Here is a 22987-nt window from a genome sequence, read left to right on the forward strand (position 1 = left end):
GACCTCGGCGGAATTTGAACTCAGAACGTAACGGCAGATGAAATACCGCTAAGCATTTCGCCCGGCGGGCTAACGTTTCTGCCAGCTCGCCGCCTTATTGTCTAAACCTGTTGTAACAAATATTTTAACAGTTACTAAGATATCTAATGTAGCAAACCCTAACAAGTCTTAATTACTTAACAACCTAACCCTGTCATGCCATATTCCTGCTACAGCAGAAATAACCTAAATATAATCTCTACCAGATTCCCATTAAAGCAGTAATGAACATAGAAAAATAAATTAAAATACTAAAATTATACGACTGTTCACATTGCAGCTTTGTAGTCAAGTGTGTTTATAACTCATTTGTTAATGGTGTCCTCCACAGCTGGTGTTTACTTTTGTTTTTAATAAAATAAAGACAATGATTTTGCAATGAAATGAGTGTGTGATGAACTCTGTACTTTGTCTCGTAAATGAGAAAGAACTAGGCTCTTGTCGTTGAGAAAATTACTGAAGATGTTTATTCTTTGGACAAGAAGTGAGCAAGAATTTCAATCAGTTTATCTTTACACAGACGGTGAGAGTGCCATTTATTCTTTGGACAAGACGTGAGCAAGAGTTTCAATCAGTTTACCCTTACACAGATGGTGAGAGTGCTATTTATGCATCAAATGAGGTTCATCATGCTGAGTTGACTGGTATACTAAGGCAGAATACTAGCAGAAGTTGAGAAGCAAATCCTACTATTGTTATTCTCTCTCTTTACTCTTTTACTTGTTTCAGTCATGTGACCGTGGCCATGCTGGAGCACCGCCTTTAGTCGAGCAAATTGACCCCAGGACTTATTCTTTGTAAGTCCAGTACTTATTCTATCGGTCTCTTTTGCCGAACCGCTAAGTTACGGGGACGTAAACACACCAGTATCGGTTGTCAAGCGATGCTGGAGGGACAAACACAGACACACAGACATATACACACATATACATATATATACACATATATGACAGTTCTTTCAGTTTCCATCTACCAAATCCACTCACAAGGCTTTGGTTGGCCCAAGGCTATAGTAGAAGACACTTGCCCAAGGTGCCATGCAGTGGGACTGAACCCGAAACCATGTGGTTGGTAAGCAAGCTACTTACCACACAGCCACTCCTATGCCTTTCTTGAATTTTTTTCATGATTCTGTTCATTAGTTTACTTGCAATCATTACTCTTGAGATGTGTGTGTAACTATCTTTCATCTTTTACTTGTTTCAGTCATTAGACTGTGGCCATGCTGGGGCACCACCTTGAAGAATCCTTAATCAAATGGATAGACCCCAGGGCTTAGTTTTTAAGCCCAGTACTTATTCTATTTGTCTCTTTAGCTGAACTGCTAAGTTACGGGGATGTAAACACACCAACACCGGTTGTTAAGTGGTGGTGGGGGACAAACACAGACACACACACACACACACATGACAGGCTTCTTTCAGTTTCCATCTACCAAATCCACTCACAAGGCTTTGGTTGGCCCAAGTCTATAGTAGAAGATGCTTGCCCAAGGTACCACGCAGTGGGACTGAACCTGGAACCATGTACTTAGAAGCAAGCTCCTTACCATACAGCCATGCCTACACCTATATATTTGTTATTATATATTATGTAATTTACTATATATTTTTTTGCTCAGGAGCCCAGGTGGAGGGTAAAATTAGACACAGGGGTCCTGGTCTGAGAGGGTTAAAATTATTCCCACAGTGAAGAGGAGAAAGAAAAAATCATTTAGTCAAGGATTAATTCCGGCTTAGATAGGCAAGGGAGATAACTATGACAGTAAAACTGATTAAAAATTGGATGTGGACATATGCAGAGTCAGGAGTGAATCTGATCTTCGGTAGGTGTCATGACAACAGCAGACATATTTCAATTTTATTAGACTTCTTCAACAAAACTATGTTGCCAATATTTGCCAAACTTTAGAATGATCTAAGACATAGGAAGATTTTGAATAAATAAACACATCAGTTGTAATATATTGATACAGTTATACCCTGTGCATATATCATTTGCTGAACTTAACTCCCCAGTGTAGTGATAATGGCAAAACCTGATTTGAATGGTGAAGAAATTCATTAGCATTACCAATATCTTCAAGACTTTAAGGCAGCGAGCTGGCAGAAACGTTAGCACGCCGGGCGAAATGCTAAGCGGTATTTCATCTGCCGCTACGTTCTGAGTTCAAATTCCGCTGAGGTTGACTTTGCCTTTCATCCTTTTGGGATCGATAAATTAAGTACCAGTTACACACTGGGGTCGATATAATCGACTTAATCCGTTTGTCTATCCTTGTTTGTCCTCCCTGTGTTTAGCTCCTTGTGGGTAGTAAAGAAATAGGTATTTCGTCTGCCGCTACATTCTGAGTTCAAATTCCACCGAGGTCGACTTTGCCTTTCATCCTTTCGGGGTCAATAAATTAAGTACCAGTTGCATACTGGGGTCGATCTAATCGACTGGCCCCCTCCCCCAAAACTTCAGGCCTTGTATCTAGAGTAGAAAAGAATATATATTTCCAAAAGGCGGCGAGCTGGCAGAAATGTTAGCATGCTGGGCAAAATGCTTAGCAGTATTTTGTCTGTCTGTCTTAACGCTCTGAGTTCAAATTCTGCCGAGGTCGACTTTGCCTTTCATCCTTTTGGGGTCAATAAGTTAAGTACCAGTTGCATTCTAGGGTCGATCTAATTCATAAGCCCCCTCCCCAAAAATTTTAGGCCTTGTGCCTAGAGTAGAAAAGAATATTTTCAAGACTTTAAAATGAATGATTGATATCTTTATCTTTTACTTGTTACAGCCATTGGACTGCGGCCATGCTGGAGCACCATCATGAAGGGTTTAGTCAAACAAGTGAACCCAACCTCCAGTTCTTATTTTTATACCGGATACTTATTCTATCAGTTGCTGTTGCTGAACTGCTAAGTTATGGGCGATGCAAACCGACATCAGCTGTCAGGCGGTGGATGTGAGACAAACACGAAGACACACACATGCACACACACATATACATATGCATGTGTGTGTGTGCGTGTATATGTTAGGCTTCTGCACAGTTTCCATTCACCAAATTCATTCATAAGGCATTGGTCAGCTAAGGGCTACAGTAAAAGACACTTGTCCAAGGTGTTGTGAAACACAGGAGGGGAACATTGAATAATGTAGTCCTAGATATATTATGCCTGAAAATAAGGTGGGATAGCTATGGCTGGAATGTCATTGATCAAAGATCAGTTCCACTAGTTCAGAACTGATGTGAAAAAATAGCAAAGTACATAATTTTGTATGTTTATTTAATTAATTAATAACTACAATTAATTTAGAAATAATTAAAATAAATGCCACTGCTGTTGAAGAATTTATCAAAATAAGAATACTTACCGTTTAGAAGTGATTCTCCAAATACCAAAATGTATAGATTACTGTTCACTCCAACCTCGCTAAAGATAGCAAGCACCTTAAGGGAGAAAGGGAGAGAGAAAGAGAGAGAGAGAGAGAGAGAGAGAGAGAGAGAGAGAGAGATATTAATTAAAAAATTTCAAGTCAGATAGAAGTAGTACTGGTTGTATTTTAAATTTCAATTAGATGAAGAATAGAATTTTCTGGATTATAGGAATAATGCAGTTCTATATTTAAGAGATGAGGAATTATGTACATTATTTACATTATTTACATTCAATGGATATTTGTTGTTAACACAATGTTTCGGCTGATATACCCTCCAGCCTTCTTCAGGTGTCTTGGGGAAATTTCGAACCTGGGTTCTCATTCCTAAGGTATTTTTCGATGTTGTTATTATCATTATTATTGTTGTTGTTGTTATTGTTCAGGTCATTGCTTGGAATTGAACTCAGAATCTCGGGGTTAGTAGCCTGCGCGCTTAACCACTACACCATATGCCTGTGGGCATAAGGATTTGTATATGAATTTGACAAGGATTTATGTTTTAAAAGATTCAAAAATAAATTTCAATTAAAAACAAGCATGGTAGTGGGTTAAGAAGCTTGCTTCCCAACAATATGGTGCGACCCATATTGGAGTATGGGATTCAAGCCTCTTCTCCTTATCTCCTCAAAGACATACAGCATCTCGAAAGAGTCCAGAAGCTGGCTACCCGCATGGTTCATGGTCTCAAAAATTTGTCCTACGAAGAAAGGCTGAGGACGCTCGACCTTTATTCTCTTGAAAAACGCCGCCGCCGTGGTGATCTCATTCTCACCCACAACATCATAAGCGGAAAGTGTAACCTCTCGAAAGAGCTGTTCTTCACTCCTGCTCCAGAGCGTCGGCTGCGGGGTCATTCTGAAAAGCTCTACCTGCGACGATTTCATCTCAATCGAAGGAAAGGAGCTTTCTCCGTCCGGGTTGCGGATCCGTGGAACAAGCTGCCAGACGAGATGGTGAAGATGCCGACGACCGCTTTGTTCAAAGCCTCCCTGGACCGCAAGTGGCCTGAACTCTTTACATGAACACCACCCTGTACTTAACTCCATGTCCCCCTACATGGCCTTGCTATTTGCTTTTGAGCCAAATTAACTAACTAACTAACTAACTAACATGGTTCTAGGTTCAGTTCCACTGCATGGCACCTTGGGCAAGTGTCTTCTACTAAAGCCTCGGGCCGACCAAAGCCTTGTGGGTGGATTTGGTAGACGGAAACTGAGAGAAGCCCTTCATATATATATGTGTGTGTGTGTGTGTTTGTACCCCTACCATCACTTGACAACCGAAATTGGTGTGTTTACGTCCCTGTAACGTAGCAGTTCAGCAAAAGAAACTGATAGAATAAGTACTAAGGAGGACACATGTTTAAAATGAAACAGCCATCATGTTTAAAAGGGGTATAAGTATTTAATAAGAGAAAACCACCATGAGTTTAGACGGGATCATGTGCTTAAAATATATGTTTAGAAGGGTGCATATGTGTTTAATAAGAGAAAACCATGTGTTTAGGTGAAAACATGTTTAAAACGAGACAGCCAACATACATTTAGAAGGGTTCATATGTATTTAATACAAGAAAATCATCATGTGTTTAGATAAGCCCAGTACTTATTCTATCGGTCTCTTTTGCCGAACCGCTAAGTGACGGGGACGTAAACACACCAGCATCAGTTGTCAAGCAATGCTAGGGGGACAAACACAGACACACAAACATATACACACACACACACATATATATATATACATATATACGACAGGCTTCTTTCAGTTTCCGTCTACCAAATCCACTCACAAGGCATTGGTCGGCCCGGGGCTATAGCAGAAGACACTTGCCCAAAGTGCCACACAGTGGGATTGAACCCGGAACCATGTGGTTGGTAAGCAAGCTACTTACCACACAGTCACTCCTGCGCCTGGATAACAATCTACCAGAATCACTCTCAGCTTTATGATAATTAGCGTTCTTTTTCTCAAAGAGTATAAGTGGTAGGAATAGAGACAAAACTTACTGCCACAGGATCTACTGCCACAATTATGGAACCAAACACAAGGAATTCAGTCAACTGCAAGGAATCTACTCCTGTGATTTCTGGCGCAAGTGATAATCCCCAAAGTGAAAGAGCTCAAAAGTAGAAAGTTATGAAAAACAAAACAAAAACAAAACGATTAGTTCATTTCATCTCAAATTACTTTGCGTAGTTAATGTCAAAAACTGATAATTCATATTTTAGGGTAGTTAATGTCAAAGACTGATGTATCATATATTAGGGTAGTTAATGTCAAAGACTGATATATCATATTTTAGGGCAGTTAATGTCAAAGACTGATATATCATATTTTAGGATAGTTAATCTCAAAGACTGATATATCATATTTTAGGGTAGTTAATGTCAAAGACTGATATATCATATTTTAGGGTAGTTAATGTCAAAGACTGATATATCATATTTTAGGGCAGTTAATGTCAAAGACTGATATATCATATTTTAGGATAGTTAATCTCAAAGACTGATATATCATATTTTAGGGTAGTTAATGTCAAAGACTGATATATCATATTTTAGGGTAGTTAATGTCAAAGACTGATATATCCTATTTTAGGGTAGTTAATGACAAAGACATATATCATGATTTAAGAGTTTAAAGTAGTAGTTCTCTACCCTTTAATATCCAGGACAGATCCAAAATCTGGATTTTTTTAAGGGAGCCACACCAAAAAAGCAAGGCACAGGTCAATTAAGGAAAGAATTATTATATTTATAGAGGGAAAAACCATCTAAAGCTACTGGAAGAATGCTTGAGAGCCACACGTGGCCCTGTGATCTCCAGTTGGGAATTGCAGGTTTAAAGTTTTCAGTAACTTTTAATGTGTTTTTTTTTTGTTTTTTACATGCCATTAAATAATTCCACTTTATCCAGATATTATTTATCAAACGTTATAATTTACAAGTCGAAAAGACAATCTATAAGAAGACAAACACACACACACACACCCACACACACTCACACACACACATATGTATATATATATGACGGGCTTCTTTCAGTTTCCGTCTACCAAATCCACTTACAAGGCTTTGGTCGGCCCGAGGCTATAGTAGTAGACACTTGCACAAGATGTCACGCAGTGGGACTGAACCCAGAACCAGTGGTTGGTAAGCAAGCTACTTACCACACAGCCACTCCTGCGCCATTATTGTTCATATTTCTGTTGTTATTGTCTCAGTTTGAAAATTTTTTACAGATTATTATTGTTTTGAATTACATATCAGGGCACCAAAATCTTTTTTAAATGTTTAATCGGACCTTGGTATCTGTATATATATCATCATTATCGTCATCATCGTTTAATGTCCATTTTCTATGCTGGCATGGGTTGGATGGTTTGACTGAGGACTGGCAAACCAGAAGGCTGCACCAGGCTCCAATCTGATCAGGCAAAGTTTTCAAAGCTGGATGCCCTTCCTAACGCCAACCACACCGAGAGTGTAACGGGTGCTTTTTACATGCCACTGGCACAGGAGCCAGCCAGGTGGCCCTGGTATTGATCACATTTGGATAGTGCTTTTTACGTGCCATTGGCATGGGAGCCAGTCAGGGGTCACTGGCACGAGCCACATTCGGATGATGCTTTTTACACACATATACATCTTTTATATTTTATCTTTTACTTGTCTCAGACTGTGGCAAAGCTGGGGCACCGCTTTAAAAAATTTCGGTCAAATGAATCTACATATTTTTTTTTAAAGCCTAGTACTTATTCTATAGGTCGCTTTTGCTGAACTGCTAAGTTACAGGGATGTAAACACACCAACACTGGTTGTCAAGTGGTGGCAGGGGACAAGCACACATACACACGCACACATACACAATGGGCTTTTTTCAGTTTCCACCTACCAAATACACCCACCATGGCTTTGGTTGGCCTGGGGCTAAAGTAGAAGACACGTGCCACACAGTGGAACTGAACCTGGGACCATGTGGTTGGGAAGCAAGCTTCTTATTTCTTTATTGCCCACAGGGGAAGGGGGCTAAACATAGAGGGGACAAACAAGGACAGACAAACGGATTAAGTTGATTACATCGACCCCAGTACGTAACTGGTACTTAATTTATCGACCCCGAAAGGATGAAAAACAAAGTCGACCATGGCGGAATTTGAACTCAGAACGCAGTGGTGGATGAAATACCACAAAGTATTTTGCCCGGCATGCTAGCTTCTCACTACACAGTCACACCTGCACCTATCCATCTATCTGGCAGAAACGTTAGCACACCGGGCGAAATGCATAGCTGTATTTCGTCTGTCGTTACGTTCCGAGTTCAAATTCCGCCAAGGTTGACTTTGCCTTTCTTCCTCTCAGGGTCGATAAATAAAGTACCAGTTTTGCACTGGGATCGATATAATTGACTTAATCCATTTGTCTGTCCTTGTTTGTCCTCTCTGTGTTTAGCCCCTTGTGGGTAGTAAAGAAATATATCTATCTATCTATCTATCTATCTATCTAAACACACATACAAGGAATGCTTCGATACAGTTGCCATCAATCGAATTTTGATTACAAGACATTAGTTAACTCGGATCTACAGTAGAAAAACCTTAACATAAAGTATAAAGTAACACACGAGGGGATTGAACACAAAACCTCATGGTAGCGAAACAAACATCTTAAACACTTGGCTATGGCTGTGACTATTTTGAGATGTTTTAAAACTTAGAATTTCCTAAGAGAAAAATTTACTGCAACTAGATTTGTTTGCGTAAAGGTTTTAAAATTTAAAATCAATTGCGAAAATAAATGAAATTAATAGCAAATATAAAGAGTTAATCATAAATAAAAAATAAATAAAATACTTACAGATAATTATACAATTGATAAAAGTACCCTGAAATAATTAAAAGTGATAGATTTTAAAAAACAGTATACAATATTGATAAATATCAAATAAAAAGATTGCTACTTCAAATGTAACAAGATCAACAACATACACGTGTGTGTGTGTGTGTGTGTGTGGCCATAACTAATTAAATTCTTTGAGTTATTCATTTCTCTAGGGCAGCTTTTATTTTGTAACTGAGCTTCAGTAACCGTTTGGGGTACCATTGGCTGCATCTAATGGTACCACAAAAACCATATCAAGACAATTCCCCCTGATGACAACTACCCCCTAGGACAATTACCTCCCTTGGTTGATTCCCCTCTCTCCAATATATTAAGCAGTTTTAAATCATCAACTGTTGTCCTCGGGGTAATTGTCCGGGGGGGCGGGGCAGACTCCATAAAAACTAATTAAGGAATTTAATTTATACATAGTTATTCTTTTACTTTCCTTTTACTTGTTTCAGTCATTTGACTGCAGCCATGCTGGAGCACCATGTTAAAGAGATTTTAGTCAGAGAAATTAACCCCCAGGACTTATTCTTTGTAAGGCTAATACTTATTCTATCGGTCTCTTTTGTTGAACTGCTAAGTTACGGGGTGGTAAAACACAAATGAGAGTCACCTTTACACAAACAGTATCCTTCATTTCCAGTATTTTGTGGAAACATGTCTGGTCACGGGGAAGTATTACCTTGCATGGATACAGGTGAGGGTTGGTAACAAGAAGAACACCTGGACATAGAAAATCCAGCCTTAGCAAGTTCTGTCCGACCCATACAAGCATGGAAAAACAGACATCAAAACAAAGATAATACAAATAATTATATAAATCATCCTTGTTTTACAGTCTACTTTTCTATGTTTGTATAAGTCAGACTGAATTTGTGGCAGCAGATTTTGTGTAGTTGGATGCCCATCCAGTTGTTATCCTTCACCTGGTTCTAAGCAAAGTAATATTCCTCCATTTCCAGATACGTTTGCACAGAAAATTAGAAACACACAATGCTGTTTGCATGGCTCTTGTTTACAACTAGTCCATGATATCAAGAAAAGAGACATACAAACATACAGACACACATTCCACACATATATATGTATATGATGGGCTTCTTTCAGTCTCTGTCTACAAAATCCACTTGCAGAGTTTTGGTTGACCCAGGGCTATAACAGGAGATGCTCACCCTAGATACCATACAATGGGACTGAACCCCAAATCCCATAGTTCAGAAGCAAGCTTCTTAACCACACCGCCCTGTATGCACCTCTGTGCCGACACATACAGACAGATATGGTAATATTCTGTTCCCTGTGGAAGGCAGCAAGCTGGCAGAAATGTTAGCATGCCGGGCAAAATGCTTAGCAGTATTTTGTCTGTCTATGTTCTGAGTTCAATTTCTGCCAAGGCTGACTTTGCTTTTCATCCTTTCGGGGTCGATAAATTAAGTACCAGTTGCATACTAGGGTCGATCTAATTGACTGGTCCCCTCCCTCAAAATTTTGGGCCTTGTGCCTAGAGAAGAAAAGAATATTCTGTTCCTTGTGGTCTTCATCTCACAAGTTACTTGGTGACTCCACTAATGTTGGTGCCACATAAAAAGCACCCAGCACACTCTGTACAGTGGCTACCATTAAGAAGGATATCTAGCCATGGAAACCACACCAAATCAAACAATGGAATCTGGTGCAGCCATCAGGCCTTGCCAGCCCCTGTCAAACCATCCAACCCATAACAGACATTAAATGATGATGATATGATAATAAACATTGGTATAATTTATAAGGTCTAAGAGGTAACAGGCAACCATAGATGTATTTCAATGAATTTCGCCCTTCAGTTATCAGTGAAAGAAGTTGTCTCATCCTCTTTTTCTAAGTGGGAAACCTACAAATGTGCATAGGACTGTCATCATCTCACATAATTGTAAATTCCAAAATAAGATAATAACAGGATATCTGAAACGACATTCACTGCATCACAAAGAAATAACATCCAGAAGAAATGTCAAATTAAAACAAATATTCCTAATAAAAACAATACCAAAATATAACAAAAAATGAATAAACATTAGTTGTTTATTATTATTATAATTGTTCCAATAGGCACACATTCTTCTTGTTTATTTCAATGAATTAGGATTGGTTGTTGCAATTAATATAATTCAGTAATGAATTAACGAGTCTACATCATCTGTTTCTAAAATCATCATCTTATCATCGTCATTATGGTACAATGTTACTATCATTATCTCGAAATGTTGCTGTCATCATTCGATCATCAGCATCATCATCCAGTGTTTTAAATCCGGGCTTTGTCCTTGTTAACAGGGGTGACCAGATCTACTTCAATGCCATAGCAACTGAGGTATATCAGCTGAAATGTTGTGTTAGCAACAAGCAAGATGAGGACAAATTTCCGTCAAATGTAAATAATGTGCAGAAGTGGCTGTGTGGTAAGTAGCTTGCTTACCAAACACATGGTTCTGGGTTCAGTCCCACTGCGTGGCACCTTGGGCAAGTGTCTTCTACTATAGCCTCGGGCCGACCAAAGCCTTGTGAGTGGATTTGGTAGACGGAAACTGAAAGAAGCCCATTGTATATCATCATCATCATCATCATCATCATTTAACGTCCGCTTTCCATGCTAGCATGGGTTGGACGGTTCAACTGGGGTCTGGGGAGCCCGAAAGCTGCACCAGTCCAGTCAGATCTGGCAGTGTTTCTACAGCTGGATGCCCTTCCTAACGCCAACCACTCCGAGAGTGTAGTGGGTGATTTTATGTGCCACCGACACAGGTGCCAGACGAGGCTGGCAAACGGCCACGCTTGGATGGTGTTTTTTATGTGCCACCGACACAGGTGCCAGACGAGGCTGGCAGACGGCCAGGCTCGGATGGTGTTTTTATGTGCCACCGACACAGGTGCCAGATGAGGCTGGCGAACGGCCACGATCGGATGGTGTTTGTTACAAAGATACAAATTCCATTGATGTTCATCTATTTTGATTTGTTTTGATTTTCACTTGCCTCAACAGGTCTTCACAAGTGTCACAAGAAGGAAGGTAAGCACAGGTGGACTGGCTACGTCCCAGGTAAGGGCCACGGGTTATGGCCTGACTAGTCTTGCCGGGTCTTCGGATGGTGTTTTTATGTGCCACCGACATAGGTGCCAGATGAGGCTGGCGAACGGCCACGATCGGATGGTGTTTGTTACGTGCCCACAGCACGGAGGCCATTCGATGCGGTACTGGCTACGGCCACGTTCGGATGGTTTTCTTGTGTGCCACCGGCACTGGTACCACAAAGATACAAATTCCATTAATGTTCATCTATTTTGATTTGTTTTGATTTGATTTTATTTGATGTTGATTTTCACTTGCCTCAACAGGTCTTCACAAGTGTCACAAGAAGGAAGGTATGCACAGGTGGACTGACTACGTCCCAGGTAGGGGCCACAGGTTATGGCCTGACTAGTCTTGCCGGGTCTTCGGATGGTGTTTTTATGTGCCACCGACACAGGTGCCAGATGAGGCTGGCGAATGGCCACGATCGGATGGTGTTTGTTACGTGCCCACAGCACGGAGGCCAGTCGGTGTGGTACTGGCTACGGCCACGTTCGGATGGTTTTCTTGTGTGCCACCGGCACTGGTACCACAAAGATACAAATTCCATTAATGTTCATCTATTTTGATTTGTTTTGATTTGATTTGATTTGTTTTGATTTTCACTTGCCTCAACAGGCCTTCACAAGTATCACAAGGAGGAAGGTATGCACAGGTGGACTGACTACGTCCCAGGTAGGGGCCATGGGATATGGCCTGACTAGTCTTGCCGGGTCTTCGGATGGTGTTTTTATGTGCCACCGACATAGGTGCCAGATGAGGCTGGCGAACGGCCACGATCGGATGGTGTTTCTTATGTGCCCACAGCACGATGGCCAGTCGATGCGGTACTGACTACGGCCACGTTCGGATGGTTTTCTTGTGTGCCACCGGCACTGGTACCACAAAGATACAAATTCCATTAATGTTCATCTATTTTGATTTGTTTTGATTTGATTTTATTGATGTTGATTTTCACTTGCCTCAACAGGTCTTCACAAGTGTCACAAGAAGGAAGGTATGCACAGGTGGACTGACTACGTCCCAGGTAGGGGCCACAGGTTATGGCCTGACTAGTCTTGCCGGGTCTTCGGATGGTGTTTTTATGTGCCACCGACACAGGTGCCAGATGAGGCTGGCGAATGGCCACGATCGGATGGTGTTTGTTACGTGCCCACAGCACGGAGGCCAGTCGGTGTGGTACTGGCTACGGCCACGTTCGGATGGTTTTCTTGTGTGCCACCGGCACTGGTACCACAAGATACAAATTCCATTAATGTTCATCTATTTTGATTTGTTTTGATTTGATTTGATTTGTTTTGATTTTCACTTGCCTCAACAGGCCTTCACAAGTATCACAAGGAGGAAGGTATGCACAGGTGGACTGACTACGTCCCAGGTAGGGGCCATGGGATATGGCCTGACTAGTCTTGCCGGGTCTTCGGATGGTGTTTTTATGTGCCACCGACATAGGTGCCAGATGAGGCTGGCGAACGGCCACGATCGGATGGTGTTTCTTATGTGCCCACAGCACGATGGCCAGTCGATGCGGTACTGACTACGGCCACGTTCGGATGGATTTCTTGTGTGCCACAGGCACTGGTACCACAAAGATACAAATTCCATTGATGTTCATCTATTTTGATTTGATTTGATTTTCACTTGCCTCAACAGGTCTTCACAAGTGTCACAAGAAGGATGTATATATATGTGTGTGTGTGTATGTGTGTGTGTGTGTGTGTGTTTGTGCATTTGTGTTTGTCCCCCCAACATTGCTTGACAACCAATGCTGGTGTGTTTACATCCCCGTAACTTAGCAGTTTGGCAAAAGACACCGATAGAATAAGTACTAGGCTTACAAACTAGGGGGGGGGGGGCAATTTGCTCGACTAAAGGCGATGCTCCAGTATGGCCACAGTCAAATGACTGAAACAAGTGAAAGAGTAAAAGAGCAAGTGTTCTACATCGTATATGTCAAAATGAGATATAGAAAAGAGATAATTTAAAAAGAAAAAAAAACGATTTATATATATGGCCTTCTGGCTTCCCAGACCCCAGTTGAACCGTCCAACCCATGCTAGCATGGAAAAACGGACGTTAAACGATGATGATGAGAAAAAAGCAGATGACAAATTGTTAACATGAGGGAGATGATGTAAAGCAATGATTCAAGAATAACAACCCAACCCCCTCACCCCACCATCACTCACAACAATAAATCTTAATCTCTCTCAGCGTCAGAACTATTTTACCGAAGGAATAAGACAGAAGAGTGAAGAAAGAAGAAGAAGAAAGAAAATGAAAGAGAGATGGTTTTTTTGTATCAGTCATCTTAGCAATGGTAAACACCAGCTGATGTCCCGGAATACTCGATCAATAAAAATCGTTACATTGATTAGTTAATGGGGGAGTTCAATCAATTAACATAGGGGAAAAACATGTAGATGTATTGACCTGTCAGATGAGTTGGCAAGGAAACAATTGATAAAGTGTGTGTTTATGGGATGGTTTGGAAAGTTTTAAGTGAAAAGATACCCTGGCACAGAAATGGTAAGGTGTCTGACAATTGGCGGTGTCAGCATTGTTGTTGTTGTCATCGTCATCGTCATCATCACTGACATTGTCGTCGTCGTCGTCGCTGTCATCATCATTCTCGCCATCATCAGCATCACCACCATCATCATCATCATCATCGTCATCGTCATCATCATCACCGACAATTGTCATCGTCATCGTCACTGTCATCATCATTGTCGCCATCGTCATCATCATCATCATCGTCATCGTCATCATCATCATCATCGTCATCGTCATCATCATCATCACTGTCATCATCATCATCATCATCACCGTCATCGTCACTGTCATCATCATTATTATCATCGTCATCGTCAACATCGTCATCGTCAACATTGTTATCGTCATCATCATCGTCATCGTCATCATTATCATTTGTTGTCATTATCATCATCATTGTTTTAATGTTCCCTTTTCTATGCTTGCATGGGTCAGATAGAATTTGTTGAGGTGAATTTCTTACAGTTGGGTGCCCTTGCTTTCACCAACCCTCACCTGTTCCCCAGTAAAGCAATATTTCCCCATGACCTGACATGTTTTCCATTGAAGATTGGATATGAAGAACACCTCCCACATGGCAGCGATGTTCATTTACAACTATCATACAAAGTCCAAGCAAAGACACATACACACAGACATATATATACGTACATATATATATATGATGGGCTTCTTTCAGTTTCCATTTACCAAATTAATTCATAAGCATTTGGGAAACTGGCTCTATGTCCCATATAGAATAATGTGGACTACCCACCTAACCATGAAAATAGGTAAGGGTTGGCAACAGGAAAAGCATCCAGCTGTAAAAGTCCTGTCTCAAGTCCCTCTTTGTCTAACTCTTGCTAACATGGAAATATGGAATAAAAAAGACATTAAACAGAGGAATGATACTATAATAACGTGGTCCAGTGGTTAGGGTGTTGCACTCGTGATCTAGCAATCATGGGTTCGATTCCTGGATTGAGCAGTGCACTGTGTTCGTGAGCAAAACACATCGTTTCAGAGCTGTCTTTTTAAGCTTTCTACTTATTCTATTGGCCTTTTTTGGCCAAACTGCTAGGTTATGGGGGACATAAACACATCAACACCATTTGTCAAGTGGTGGTGGGGGAAAAATACAGACACAAGGATACACACACACACACACACACACATGACGGGCTTCTTTCAGTTTCCGTCTGCCAATTCCACTCGCACGGCTTTTGTTGGCCCAAGGCTATAACTGAAGACACATGCTCAAGGTGCCACACAGTTGGATTGAACCTAGAACCACGTGGTCGGGAAGCAAACTTTTTACCACAGAGCCACAACTATTTTTAGAATGACATTGTAGGGTCGGTGGAAAAGACTTGACCAAGCTGGTTTGAACATAAAATGTTGAATATTTGGGCCAGATATGATTGGCTTAAAAGATTAAGGGTGAGAGTTTGACCGAAAAGAATACTGTTACTTACAATAACTGCATATATTAATACACTTCCAATGTTATCGTAGAAAATACTGTCGTTTAGACTGTAAGCCGCTTCCAAGATAATGCTGAAACAGGAAAGTTCACAATAAGACACAGAACACTAAATTTAATGAGAAAGGAGAATTTTGTTACATAGGCACAGGAGTGGCTGTGTGGTAAGTAGCTTGCTTACCAACCACATGGTTCCGGGTTCAGACCCACTGCGTGGCACCTTGGGCAAGTGTCTTCTACTATAGCCTCGGGCCGAGCAAAATTATTGTGAGTGGATTTGGTAGACGGAAACTGAAAGAAGCCAGTCATATATATATATATATAATATATATATATATATATATAATATATATATATATATATATATATATATAGGTGTAGGAGTGGCTGTGTGGTAAGTAGCTTGCTTACCAACCACATGGTTCCGGGTTCAGTCCCACTGCATGGCATCTTGGGCAAGTGCCTTCTACTATAGCCTCAGGCCAACCAAAGCCTTGTGAGTGGATTTGGTAGACGGAAACTGAAAGAAGCCTGTCGTATATATGTGTATATATATATGTGTGTGTATGTTTGTGTGTCTGTGTTTGTACCCCTAGCATTGCTTGACAACCGATGCTGGTGTGTTTACGTCGCCGCCACTTAGCGGTTCGGCAAAAGAGACCGATAGAATAAGTACTGGGATAACAAAGAATAAGTCCCGGGATCGACTTGCTCTACTAAAGGCGATGCTCCAGCATGACCACAGTCTGAACAAGTAAAAGTAAAGAGAAAGAGAGACCATTATCAGTATTTATCACAACCGTCTGACAAACAGGAACATGAAACTCTGAGTAACAGTTCTGTGATAATTTTGCAGCTTTAATAAAAAGTATATATATACAGACGGAAACTGAAAGAAGCCCGTTGTATATATGTATATATATATATATATATATATGTGTGTGTGTGTGTGTGTGTGTGTGTGTGTGTGTGTGTGTGTGTGTTTGTGTGTCTGTGTTTGTGCCCCCCCCCCAGCATCGCTTGACAACCGATGCTGGTTTGTTTACGTCTCCGTAACTTAGCGGTTCGGCAAAAGAGACCGATAGAATAAGTACTAGGCTTACAAAGAATAAGTCCTGGGGTCGATTTCTCGACTAAAGGCGGTGCTCCAGCATGGCCACAGTCGAATGACTGAAACAAGTAAATGAGTAAAACATATACACAGTGTGTATTAGGTGCCTTTTTTTCTGTGACACTGGCACCTATGAGGTTGCCAAGTGACTCACAAGACAAAGAAAAGAAAGGAAAAGGGGCAAGCCCACCTCAACTGAGTGGGTGTGTATTAAAAAGAGAGAAGTGGGTTGGGGTACTTTTAAACCAATTACCCCCCCAAATATATTTATTTACGCTGACGTTACCCCCTTGATTTGAAAGGAAGAAAATCATAGATTCTTTGAATTCAAAAGGTTTCATTGAATCTGTTCATATGAAGAATTCAATTACAAACATAAAAAGTATAAAACAAATGCAATAAAATAGATAAATATCCTCATTATGAAACAAAAGGATTTTTCTAGAAACTTCTTCACTTCGGGTTTTGGAGAAATGTAGTTTCATTTTTGTTACAATTACATAAAAAATGGAACATTTCGATGCCAGAGCAATTTGGATACAGTCTTTGGGGTCTAATTAATTACTCTGGTTTGTTTTTATGTTCATTAGAGTGGAAAATCCTTTACGTTATTTATATTATTTACAGTTCTATATTTAACCCTTTTGTTACCGTATTTATTTTGAGATGCTCTGTGTTTCTTTCAATTAATTGTAAATATAACAAAGAATTTAGTAAAATTACTTACTTATCATTCAGCTACTGTTAGGATCATAAATTGTGACTAAGGTTTGGTAGTATATTTTAATGAAAAACTTATGAAAACAAGACATTTATACTACAGAGCCAGAGCCAGTTTTGGCCGGGTTAGTATCAAAAGGGTTAAGGGATAAGGAATTATGTACATTATTTACTTATTTGTCCTCATCTTGTTTGTTGTTAACACAACATTTCAGCTGATATACTCTCCAGCCTTCTTCAGGTGTCTTGGGGAAATTTCGAACCTGGGTTCTTATTCGTAAGGTATTTTTCAATGTAATTATTATTATTATTATTATTGTTATTGTTCAGGTCACTGCTAGGAACCCAACTCGGAATCTTGGGGTTAGTAGCCCGTGCTCTTAACCACTACGCCATATATCCGTCGAATGTAAATAATGTACATAATTCCTCATCTCTTAAATATAGAACTGGAAAATCCTTGTTTGCAAAGGTAAGTTGTTGTGAAAGGCAGCAACTTTTTGACTATCTCTTCATGCCAGAAGAAAAATTTCTATCATAACAAGGAACATGATTTTTTTATATAATTTTATTTATATCTAATTAGTCCTCATTGCTCCCAAGAATTTCATTTTTATCCCACTTGGGGTAATTTACCCTGGTTCACCAACCCCTGTTCTAAAACATAATAGAGGGGCAGGTACAGGTGTCTTACTATCAAGAAGATGGCTTCCTTGCATTATGCGACAATGTTACAAGTATACATGTATGTTTAAAGTATGGCCGTTTGCCAGCCCCGTCTGGCACGTAAAAAGCACCCACTACACTCATGGAGTGGTTGGCGTTAGGAAGGGCATCCAGCCGTAGAAACATTGCCAGATCAGACTGGGCCTGGTGCAGCCTTCTGGCCTCCCAGACCCCAGTTGAACCGTCCAACCCATGCTAGCATGGAAAGCGGACGCTAAATGATGATGATGATGAGGGTAGCTAGAAAGGAAATACAGTTGGTGATGAGGGAGTTCCTGAGCATAATCACAAGGTAAAGGAAAACAAATACATGGGATGTTTCTTATAAAACTCAGCAGCAAAGATTTGCTTCTGATGTTAAGAAATAATGGCAGAGTTAAGATTAGAAGCGTTCGTATTGGTTTACTTACGGTGGCAGAAGATAAAGAAAGAAATCATGTGGAGTGAAAAATTTAGGAAACTGTGCTGAATATCCCAGGACACTGAAAGAAAGAAAAATATAAAACTTGAATGATATAGGCGCAGGAGTGGCTGTGTGGTAAGTAGCTTGCTTAGCAACCACATAGTTCCGGGTTCAGTCCCACTGCGTGGCATCTTGGGCAAGTGTCTTCTGCTATAGCCCCGGGCCGACCAATGCCTTGTGAGTGGATTTGGTAGACGGAAACTGAAAGAAGCCTGTCGTATATATGTATATATATATATGTGTGTGTGTCTGTATTTGTCCCCCTAGCATTGCTTGACAACCGATGCTGGTATGTTTACGTCCCCGTCACTTAGCGGTTCGGCAAAAGAGACCGATAGAATAAGTACTGGGCTTACAAAAGAATAAGTCCCGGGGTCGAGTTGCTCGATTAAAGGCGGTGCTCCAGCATGGCCGCAGTCAAATGACTGAAACAAGTAAAAAAAAAAAAAAAAAAAAAAATATTGCAATAGATATGTCACAATGATCTCATTATTAATGTATTATAAGGCGGTGAGCTGGCAGAATTGTTAGCATGCCGGGCGAAATGCTTAGTGGTATCTTGTCTGTCTTTACGTTCTGAGTTCAAATTCCACCGAGGTCGACTTTGCCTTTCATCCTTTCGGGGTCGATAAATTAAGTACCAGTTACGCACTGGAGTCGATGTAATCGACTTAATCCATTTGTCTGTCCTTGTTGGTCCTCTCTGTGTTTAGCCCCTTGTGGGTAGTAAAGAAATAGGTATTTCATCTGCTGCAACGTTCTGAGTTCAAATTCCGCCGAGGTTGACTTTGCCTTTCATCCTTTCAGGGTCGATTAAAAATGTACCAGTTATGTACTGGGGTCAATATAATTGACTTAATCCGTTTGTCTGTCCTTGTTGGTCCTCTCTGTGTTTAGCCCCTTGTGGGTAGTAAAGAAATAGATATTTTGTCTGTTTTTATGTTCTGAGTTCATTAAGTACCAGTTGAGTACTCAGGTCGATCTAATCGACTGGCCCCCTCCCACAAAATTTTGGGTCTTGTGCCAAGAGTAAAAAAGATTATTAATGTATTATAAGGTAGCGAGCTAGCAGAAATGTTAGCATGCCGGGTGAAATGCTTAGCGGTATTTCGTCTGATTTTACATTCTGAGTTCAAATTCCGCTGAGGTTGACTTTGCCTTTCATCCTTTCAGGGTCGATAAATTAAGTACCAGTTGCATAAATATGTGTGTGTGTATGTATTTGTGTGTCTCCGTCTGTTGCCCCACCATTGCTTGACAACCGATGTTGGCATGTTTATGTCTCTATAACTTAGCGGTTCATCAAAAGAACCAATAGAATAAGTACCATAAATCCTGGGGTCAATTTGTTCGACTAAAGGTGGTGCTCCAGCATGGCCACAGTCATATGACTGAAACAAGTGAAAGAATAAAATAATACAAGATGGATTTCCTGAAGGTTTCCACCTACCAAATTCACTTACCCAAGATGCCACCCTGTGGAACTGAACTTGAAACGAAGCAGTCGCAGAGCATACTTCTTAACCACACAGCCAGGCGAGCTGGCAGAAGTGTTAGCAAAGGCAGCAAGCTGGCAGAATTGTTAGCATGCCGGGTGAAATGCTTTGCGGTATTTCGTCCGCGGTTACATTCTGCGTTCAAATTCTGCCGAGGTCGACTTTGCCTTTCATCCTTTCGGGGTCGATTAAATAAGTACCAGTTACGCACTGGGGTCGATGTATTCGACTTAATCCCTTTGTCTGTCCTTGTTTGTCCCCTCTATGTTTAGCCCCTTGTGGGCAGTAAAGAAAATACACACAGCCAGGCCAGTACCTATAGCTATTGGCACAATGTTTCCTTGATTTTGTTGGTTTAATGGTTCAATGAGATGAGGAAAGTGGTGCCATTGACCAATTTCAGAACCTCCGTGTCTCTGGTGGAAGGAAGTTACTCTTAGACCAGAGACCTGGTTCAGAATGGACTCTGTTGATGATGGCATCCAAAGCTCAAGTGGTAGTGGTAGTGGCGGTCTTAAAATGAGGCAACTAATGAAATTACCGTATATTCCTGGATAATGGCAATTCTTCACTTTAATGTTGTGAAAAGGACATTAAACATTCTTCTTCTCCTCATCCTTCTTTTCCACCCAAGCTCCCTTTTCTTTCTCTCTTTCCCTCCCCTCCTTCTCTTTCCCTTCTCCTCTGTCTCCTCCTCACAATAACAACAATAATAACAACAACAACAACAAAAATTGTAAAAACAAAAACAACAAAAAATAACAATGATAATAACAATAATAACAACATCAATAATAATAATGATAATGATGATAATAATAATAATAATATATTTCTTTACTGCCCACAGAGGAGACAAACAAGGACAAACATAGGTATTAAGTCGATTACATCAACCCCAGTGCGAAACTGGTACTTTATTTATCAACCCCGAAAAGATGAAAGGCAAAGTCGACCTCGGCAGAATTTGAACTCAGAACGTAGCAGCAGACGAAATACTGCTAAGCATTTCGCCCGGTGTGCTAACGATTTTGCCAATAATAATAATAATAATAATAATAATAATAACAATAACAACAACAACAACAACAGCAACAATAATAATGGTTCTTGAAGCTTGACCAGTAAACAAGTGTCATCTTAGTCTGCTGTTGACAGCTGACACTTTCCATCATACCCAGCAAAATAAACTGAGAGTTTTTAATCAAAGAATAATAATAATAATAATAATAATAATAATAATAATAATAATAATAATAATAATAATAACAATAATAATAATAATAATAATTATTTATTTTTTTCTTCATAGCCAAATTTATTATGGAACTGATGGCTATTTCTGTCCTAACTGACTTTCATTCCATTAAATGTGTTTTTGTCGAAGCTATTTTAGATTCTGTGGCATTTTAAAGATTTATTCAGGGAAGGGAACAAGTTTATAAGCTTCTCTATTTGGTAATGGAATTCTTCTTTTTTTTTTATTATTATTTTTACCAATATTACTGAACGACAAATGACATTTATGATACAATATAATCCAAATAGCAGCAGAGTAGGTGAGGGTGATGAGTGTAGATGAGGATGGGAGAAACGAAGCAATACCAAATTAGCAAATATTACACTTACTGGATTAAACCGCCAAGAGCAATCCCAAGAATAACCAGCATGCTGAGAAAAAAAAAAAAAGAGGTAAAAAATGGTGAAGCAGCATATAAGCAGTCCTTTGTGAATTACATTAATTCATTTTAACCCCCTTGTTAAATTTTATATTTGCTTTCTGCAGCATCACAAAGAACAAAATGAGTTTTTGAAATTGGTCTTTTCTAACTCATTAATTTTTTTGGTTATCTTTTTTAATCCTTGTTCCCTTAAAGTCTGTTCCAAGAATTTTTAGTTTTCCTTAAACCTTTAGCATTTAAACTGGCCATATCTGGCCCATTTATTCTACTTGTTTTATGGTCAAACTGGCCATATCTGATCCATATATTCTACCTGTTTTATCTTCAGATAGAGTGTTGGACTCACAATCATGAGGTAATGAGTTCAATTCCTGGACCGGGCTGTGTATTGTGTTCTTGAGCAAGACACTCCATTTCACATTGCCACAGTTCCCTCAGCTGGAAAAATGAGTTGCAACACCACTGGAGCCAAGCTGTATCGGCCCCTTTGCCTTTCCCTTGGATAGCACCAGTGGCGTGGGATGGAGAGGCTGGTATGTATGGGCGACTGCTGATCTTCCATAAACAACCTTGCCCAGACTTGTGTCTTGGAAGGGAACTTTCTAGGTGCAATCCCATGGTCATTCATGACTGAAGGGGGTCTTTATCCTTTATCTTTTCTTTGAATCTTTCCCTTAAATTTTAAGAGAGATAACTTTTTAACTTAGAATGGTTAGAATCACCAACCTGTTACAAAACATTTCCTGTATACAGAAAACCTTAATGGTAATACATGTTCAACTATGATTTGATTGATCATTAGAGAATTGCCTTATCAATATCTTAAATGTATCAATTTTTCAAAAGTTTGGAATGGTAAATATTTCTTTAGGTTCTCACTTACCAAGATTCTGGAATGACAGACGATAGCATGCCAGCATAATGGTACACTGAAAAATGAAAAGGAACATTTTGGAAAATAACTGCTGTTGTTGCTTCCACATTTTAAAGAGGCTTACTTTATGATTCTGACATTTAAAAAAAAAATGGTAAACACTGAAAAGAAAAGAGAAATGAATGCAGTTATTGTTGTTTGTTCTTCTCGAGCCATGTCTGGCTCATAAGGACCAGTTTCCTGGTTTCATAGGCTTATAGGTTCCCCACCTAAATAGGACACCAGTCTGTCACAGGTGAGCTGCTAGATGCAGGAGGAAAGAGTGAGAAAAAGTTGTGGCGAAAGAGTCAGCAGAAGTTCGCCATTACTTTCTGCCGGAGCTGCGTGGAGCTTAGGTGTTTTGCTCATAAACACACACATCGCCTGGTCTG

General features: G+C 40.0%; 1 protein-coding gene across 1 annotated transcript in view; it reads right to left on the bottom strand.

Annotated features, from left to right (window-relative positions):
* The window catches only part of LOC115222298 (Na(+)/H(+) exchanger beta), a 193616-nt gene that overhangs the window by 83297 nt on the left and 87332 nt on the right, over nt 1-22987 (bottom strand). Inside the window, exons 3-9 of the mRNA XM_029792474.2 lie at nt 22566-22611; nt 21630-21671; nt 18452-18523; nt 15477-15558; nt 8322-8349; nt 5472-5584; nt 3400-3475 (exon numbers count right to left, since the gene is read on the bottom strand). Of these exons, the coding sequence (XP_029648334.1) occupies nt 3400-3475; nt 5472-5584; nt 8322-8349; nt 15477-15558; nt 18452-18523; nt 21630-21671; nt 22566-22611 (459 nt within the window). The remainder of the gene's footprint in view (nt 1-3399; nt 3476-5471; nt 5585-8321; nt 8350-15476; nt 15559-18451; nt 18524-21629; nt 21672-22565; nt 22612-22987) is intronic.

The sequence above is a fragment of the Octopus sinensis genome, linkage group LG19, assembly GCF_006345805.1.
Source record: "Octopus sinensis linkage group LG19, ASM634580v1, whole genome shotgun sequence".
NCBI classification, from domain to species: domain Eukaryota; kingdom Metazoa; phylum Mollusca; class Cephalopoda; order Octopoda; family Octopodidae; genus Octopus; species Octopus sinensis.